The sequence below is a fragment of the Prunus dulcis genome, chromosome 8 (genome assembly GCF_902201215.1).
Source record: "Prunus dulcis chromosome 8, ALMONDv2, whole genome shotgun sequence".
Lineage (NCBI taxonomy): Eukaryota > Viridiplantae > Streptophyta > Magnoliopsida > Rosales > Rosaceae > Prunus > Prunus dulcis.
This window is the reverse complement of record NC_047657.1, coordinates 12,968,665-12,975,687: the sequence shown is the minus strand read 5'-3', so window position 1 is coordinate 12,975,687 and position 7,023 is coordinate 12,968,665. Positions and strand designations below refer to the sequence as shown.

At 40.4% G+C, this 7,023-nt stretch overlaps 1 protein-coding gene across 2 annotated transcripts; it reads left to right on the top strand.

The window, feature by feature from the left end:
• The first annotated feature begins 3,936 nt into the window (after nucleotides 1-3,936).
• On the top strand, nucleotides 3,937-6,740 carry LOC117636341 (DNA-directed RNA polymerases II, IV and V subunit 3-like). 2 transcript variants are annotated; one of them, XM_034370809.1, is made up of 3 exons: nucleotides 3,937-4,518; nucleotides 4,731-5,053; nucleotides 5,113-6,054. In XM_034370809.1, the coding sequence occupies exons 1-2, from the start codon at nucleotides 4,073-4,075 to the stop codon at nucleotides 5,017-5,019; spliced, it is 735 nt and encodes a 244-aa protein (XP_034226700.1). In that variant the 5' UTR covers nucleotides 3,937-4,072; the 3' UTR covers nucleotides 5,020-5,053; nucleotides 5,113-6,054. The 2 variants fall into 2 exon arrangements, with proteins under 2 accessions (XP_034226700.1, XP_034226699.1); XM_034370808.1 differs by lacking the exon at nucleotides 5,113-6,054 and adding an exon at nucleotides 6,096-6,740 and having other exon boundaries at nucleotides 3,945-4,518; nucleotides 4,731-4,968.
• Nucleotides 6,741-7,023: the final 283 nt, after the last annotated feature.

The following is a 7,023-nucleotide window of genomic DNA, read 5'->3' as shown; positions in this document are numbered from 1 at the left end:
TCTCTCTCTCTCTCTCTCTCTCTCTCTCTCTCTCTCTCTCTTTTATTTATTGGGTTTTTTACGATTTTGGCATTGTTCCTGGAATAGATTGTACTGTGTCCTTTTCCCCTAACTTTTGTTTGACGTCGTAATGTGAATTTTTATTTGGGTATGTTGAAATTGGGTAGCATTACTTTTGGTGGTTTTAAAGGGATTATCATTGTGAAGTTGCGAAAGGGGCAGAGCTGAGGCTAAGGGCCATCCCCAGAAAAGGGATTGGCAAAGATCATGCCAAGTGGTCACCTGCAACCACTGTCACTTTTATGTACGAACCAGATAGTTGAATCAATGTGTTGATGGATACATTTACTCTTGATGGGAAGAAGGCTTGGGTTGAAAGTAGTTCTACCAAAGTATTTGACATGAATCACATACATTAGTGGTTCAATTATATAAGCATCATTCGTTTGCATCTCAGTTGGTCTTTACTATACTAAGCATGAAGACACATTTAATGGAATATTACTAAGTAATCAAGTATCTTTGGTGCTTCTTGAGGCAAATAGGAGATGGAAGTTAAATATATATGTGGAATATCTTGACGCAATTTATCAACTATGTTTTCATGGGCTCCATTAAAGGGAGTTCATAAAAATCCTATTTAAATGAAACCTATTCATTCAATTTTCATATGACAGCCAAAAAGTCTTTGAGTTGTCCATCTTTCAGATAAATGATGAGGGATTCTCTTGCAAGTCTTTGGCTTGCATTTTATACACGTATACATCTTTCTTTTTTTTTTTCTTTTTTTTTTTGAGGACGTTTCTTATTGAAAGGGGTGATAACATATTAAACTCACACACACAACACGAATACATCTTTCTAGATATCAGATTCAGGTCCCATATTTTTTAACTAATACAAACATTTAAATGCATTTCCTTCCAACGTCATGTTTATATTATATATTCCTATGCTAATACTAATTTCATTGCATTCTAGATGTTAATCTATTATCTGCTTAGCATATATAAATATATATGAACTAGTCTTTGGATATTCGCCAGAAAATTAACTTCTTTTTTGACAGGACCCAACCCAATTTCCACTTTGAAATTCGAGCCAAGTCCTGTGCGTGTCCGACACCTGGCGAATGTCGGGCACAATTGTCCTTTTTACCCTTTTTACTTCAACTTTTTCTTAAAATTGCCTTAGACTTCTGCCGAAAATTCGGCAGAGTCTCCCCTGTATTTTTGACTTATCCCAAAATTTTCACCTGTCAAACAATCTCAGAAACCCTACCAACAGCCAGACTAAGTCAACAAACAGATTCCAACCTCGGTTCCTTATGTTCAACATGATATCAGAGCATTTTCTAGGGTTTTCAAGGTTGCAAGGATTTTCTGCAAAACTTTACCTTGGCGCGGAAACTATAATTGGCCCGGTGGTGAATCCCGCGTACTTCTACGGCCTGGGGGCGAAAAACAAGTTGAAAATGTGAGTGGACCAAAAATAATGTTCTTCAAAAATAATTCTCATAAACATAATATCCCCCATTGTAAAAAAGAAATTTAAGTAAATAAAACTGAATACTTACTTTCTACATCACGAATAGTCAATTCAAGGCATTCTATATCAGTCATATTCAAGCTCGAAAGTTTCATACAAAAACCACTGAATTCAAAGCTTTCATAAAAGTACTGAAGTCAAACGCATATAAAAACTCTGTGCTTAGAACTTTCATAACTGAATAAATATAAAGGGATCTATGTCCAAAAAAATTAGAAAAACTGATTTATAATGGCTGAAAATCAACATTTAATAAAGAAACTCAGAATCCTTTGAAAATACCACCAGTATGTACCCCTGTCCTTTCCGTCAATTCCCTGGCAGGTCTCGGGCGTCACACAGACTTACCCGAGCCGCAAACTGGCGAAATCAGGGGACTATGATCAGCCTGTCTCGCCGGCAGATTCCTCGATGACACCAAATCAACTCGAGTCGCTCTGGCAGGATGCAGGGGACCGTAGTCAGCCTGATCCGCAATCCTGGCAAGTCTCGGGGACATAAAGTCAGCCGAGCTGCAATCCTGGCAGGTCTCGGGACACCAAGTCTGCCGAGCCGCAAATTCTGGCACTCACGGTCCGAGCGTCCCCGAAACTCGTGAGGCAAGTCAAGTGCACTGACTGAACTATAATCAGACTAGATGTCCGTAGACATCGGTCCGACTCTGGGTAATCACCATAAAGAAAATGGGTACGAGGTGGTTTTAAATTAAATTCCTTTAAAACGAACTATCTGAAGAATAACTGTAAAACTCAAGTCGTGCTGCGGTCTCAACTGATTCGAAATTCAAACTCTGTTTCTATAACTGGTAAATAAGCAACACCAACTTATAGAACTATTACTGTACTGATCATGTTCGAAATCGTAATAAAACTTACTCAAAGACTAAATAAAGAAACTTATTCAAATAAATTCATTCTGAAAACTTATTTATATAAAATCAATATAAACTCATTTATAGAACTTATTTATATATAAACACATCAAAACATTTAAGAAATCTGATTTAGGAAAGAAGGTCCACTCACAGATGGTCCGAGCTACTTCGACCCCTCGAAGATCTCTTTTGCACTTCTGCCGAGCTCCTAGTGCCTCACACGACTGATTTGGTGGCCGGATGAGGGAGAAACTGAGGTTGGAAAATCGGCCAAAACTGCTGCGTTTTCCAGCAGTTTCCAGCGGCTCCAGACAGCAGCAGGGGCGGCGGACGGGCTGGGGTTGATGGCGGGAGCTGGCCGGTGCTGCTGGGTCCGGTCCGGAGGGTCGGGGGGGCTTGAGGCGGCGTTGGGGTGGCTTGGAAGGTGGCTGCCCGACTGGTTTTCTGGAACTGTCGGGAGGGAGAGAGAGAGAGAGAGAGAGAGAGAGAGAGGGAGAGAGAGGGAGAAGAAAACAGGTTTTTTAAAAAAAACTGATCTCCCAAATTCCCATTTTGCCCTCGTGAGTATTTTGGCCATAATTTCTTCGTTACCACTTCGATTCGGGTAGACTCCGTATCTACGAATTCGTTTCGCCGCGCTCTACGCAATGGTGCAAGCGGCATTCCCAAATTCTTTCTCGATCAAAAAGTCAAATTTTCCCCCAATAAATAATGCGAGGGCAAAATTGTCTTTTTGCTAGAAGATATTTTCTTTACTTTTTAGATATTTTCTTCTTTTTAAGATATTTTGTTTTGGGTTCTTACATTTTTTCTGTAGTAAGATATATAACTTAGTTGGTTTAATTCTTCCACCTCCATTTATGTAGGTAGAGGTTCGAAACTCCTAAGCACCCAATGAATATTCGTGTAAGCCCCCTTTTCCAATCCTTGTACTCGAAAAGAAAAACTTATTTTCTCAGTTGGTTAAGTTCTTCCACCTCCATCCATGTGAGCAAAATTTCAAAACTTCTAAGCACCCAATGAATATTTGTGTAAGCCCCATTCCCCGAGTACTCGAAAAGAAAAACTTCTTTTTTCTTTGTGGAGGGAGCTGTCCTCCATGAATGCACCAAAACAAAGAAATAAAAAATAAAAAAAATTCATTATATTTATGTATGTAAAACATAAGGGATTCACAAATCATCTTGAAAAGCAGCTTTTAATTTAAATTGATCTTTCCTAGACTTAAAATTGAAGGGCAAGTGATCTATAATATAGGTGTCAACAGGGATGGGACGGGCCGGCCCAGCACGACACAAGCCCAGTCCGTTTAAATGAGGCACGGCACGACACGAGCACAAATATTAATAGGCTGTGCTTGACTGGGCACGAAAACTTGGACTGAATTGGGATCAAAAAATGACGTCCAATGGACCGGGCCGGCCCATGGCGGGCACAGCACATAAAACACCATAGGCCCAAGAGCCAAAACCATCTATAGCAAAATTAAATAAATAAAAAATAAAAACAAAAAGCCCAAAACCCTCTCCACAGCCACTCCGTCTTCTTCACCCAAACCCCTTCTCTCTCTCTCTCTCTCTCTCTCTCTCTCTCTCAGAGACAGTTAAGCTCTGAGACGGTGCTGTGAGAAACTCGGAGAGACATAGAGAAATGGAAGGCAAATCGTACCAGAGGCTACCGCGGGTCAAAATCCGTGAAATGCGCGACGACTACATGAAGTTCGAGCTCCGCGACACCGACGCCAGCGTCGCCAACGCGCTCCGGCGAGTGATGATCGCCGAGGTCCCCACCGTCGCCATCGACCTCGTCGAGATCGAGATCAACTCGTCCGTGCTTAACGACGAGTTCATAGCCCACAGACTCGGCCTCATCCCATTGACATCCGACCGAGCCATGAGCATGCGCTTCTCACGTGACTGCGACGCCTGCGACGGCGACGGCCAGTGCGAGTTCTGCTCCGTCGAGTTTCATCTTCGCGCCAAGTGCCATTCCGACCAAACCCTAGACGTCACTAGCAAGGACCTTCTCAGCTCTGACCACACCGTCGTCCCCGTCGATTTCTCCGATTCCGCCGGCATGGAATCTTCCGAACAAAAGTATGTACCTTCCCTCTCTCTCTCTCTCTCTCTCTCTCTCTCTCTCTCTCTCTCATAGGGTTTTTTAGGATTTCGGTATTGTTCTTGGAATAGATTGTAATGTGTCCTTTTCCCCTAATTTTTTTTGACGTCGTAATGTGAATTGTTATTTGGGTATGGTTGAATGGTTTTGCTGTTGATATTGGGTTACTTTACTTTTGGTGTGGTTTTAGAGGGATTATCATCGTGAAGTTGCGAAGGGGGCAAGAGCTGAGGCTAAGGGCCATTGCCAGAAAGGGGATTGGCAAAGATCATGCCAAGTGGTCACCTGCAGCCACTGTCACTTTCATGTACGAACCCGATATTCGAATCAATGAGGAGTTGATGGATATGTTGACTCTTGATGAGAAGAAGGCTTGGGTTGAAAGTAGTCCTACCAAAGTCTTTGACTTTGATCCTAAAACCGAGAAGGTTGGTTGTTTCTTACGTTTGTACTTCTTTTTAATGGATGTGATAATCTGATTTTGTAAAGGTCATTGCTTTAGATGCTTGCTGTGCTGGTTATCTGAATCCTTATCTTAGTGGTTCAATCATACATAATTTGATTGCTTCTCAGTTGGTCTTACTAAGCATGAGGACACATTTAATGGAATATTACTAAGTAATCAAGTATCTTGGTGCTTCTTAAGGGAAATGTAAATGTACTGCCTCTCCTCAGGGGTGACACTGAATGTGTTTAATTGGTACTTCATCTTATAGTACATTTGTTTATAGCAGTTTTTTTTAATCTCAGGAGGGGTCTAGAGTTCACCTTTCCCCGATTTGTATTAATAATTGACTTTTACTCTAGTTATCAGCCTTTTTATTAGATAGATAGAAATCTTGTATTGTGTATTATCCTAATGCTGCTTAACTTCTGGAAATGGGGAAGCTCCCCAATGAAGAGCCAATCACCAAAAGGTTTTTGTCTTAAGTAGATTGTAGACAGTAGTTATACAATAGCATGAGGTATAGATGGGTAGATGTTTACTACTTCTGTTAAAATTGTGCGTCTGAAAGTTCTGTTTGTAGCAAGATGTGGTTTCTAGGAGGGAAGTCACAGGTCATGATGGTAGGGGTAATCGAGGCACTGTAGAATGCAAGTGATGATTATACTGGCAGTTACAGGGCTTGATTTTGGACCTAGTTTTCAGGTTCTGGTTCATGTCTCTAGATTTTGCAGTCCTTTATTGTATCTCTGGTCATTCCATGATATTTGAATTGCTGCATATTGATTTATGTGGAATATCTCATCTGAATACCAAATATGTTTTTATTGGCTCCATTAAAGGGAGTTCATAAAAATCCTATTTAAATGAAAGCTATTCATTCAAATTTCATATGACAGCCAAAAAGTCTCTGAGTTGCCCATCTTTCAGATAAATGATGTTGTGTATGTTTGAATTATAGTCACCAATAGTAGAGGGATTCTCTTGCAAGTGCTCTTTCCCTGATGTGATTGTATCACCATTGTTTCAATTCTGTGTCATAATTCCTGATGCCCTATCTTAATCTTCATTCTTTTTTTGTTTCCTTTTTTGAACTTTTCCTTTTGAAAGGTCGTGGTGGTTGATCCTGAAGCATACACCTATGATGATGAAGTGATCAAGAAAGCAGAAGCTATGGGGAAGCCTGGGCTTGTGGATATCATTGCAAAAGAAGATAGTTTTATTTTCACAGTGGAATCTACTGGTGCTGTCAAAGCTTCTCAGTTGTTACTCAATGCCATTGAAATCCTGAAACAGAAACTGGATGCAGTGCGCCTTTCTGAGGATACTGTAGAAGCTGATGATCAGTTTGGTGAATTAGGTGCTCATATGCGAGGAGGATGATCCAATTGGTAAGCAGAGCTCCTAAATGGATCTTTCATAGATTTCGATGGGACAATTGACTTCCATTTACTTGGTGGGACATGTTTATATGCCTTTACTAATTTCACTCTACTGTGGATGCTAATCTATTATCTGCTATGCATGTCTTTGGATATATGCCAGACCATTCGCATCTGTGTTTGTTGTCGGAGTCGGAGTCCCATGTCGTAGCAAATGTTTAAGCAAAACACAGACAATGCTTAACTCTAGTGTAGCTTTCATTTTATATTTACCCTTTGTTGTAGTTATCAAGTTACACACCAAGGATTCGCTTTTGCAGAATCTCCACATATATTCTGTGTGAAAACTTGAAGCTTGAATTCAAAATTTAAAGAAAATTGGGTGCTGGGATGAAAGATCATACCGGAAATGATTTGACGTTTGGAATTTGGTAGAAATATCTCACCTCCAGAACAAAATTTTGGAAATGATTTACTCTGAGCATTTTGCATTTTATGTCTTCAATCCAATGTTCGCCTTTGCAGGGCATAATTGGTAGGCATTAGACGTCAAAACAGCGTTTCATTACTTAGCCGTTGTTAGAGAATAAAATTCATTGAAAAGCAAAGGAAAAGTACAAATGGACAAAATAAAGAGAAAAAGGGCCCAACAAATA

Excerpts from the sequence above, each read along its gene's own strand:
- LOC117636341 (XM_034370808.1), top strand. The coding sequence starts at position 4,073 with ATGGAAGGCAAATCGTACCAGAGGCTACCGCGGGTCAAAATCCGTGAA. Across the intron at positions 4,519-4,730 it reads ATGGAATCTTCCGAACAAAA|AGGGATTATCATCGTGAAGT; the intron begins GTATGTACCTTC and ends GTGTGGTTTTAG. Across the intron at positions 4,969-6,095 it reads TTGATCCTAAAACCGAGAAG|GTCGTGGTGGTTGATCCTGA; the intron begins GTTGGTTGTTTC and ends TCCTTTTGAAAG.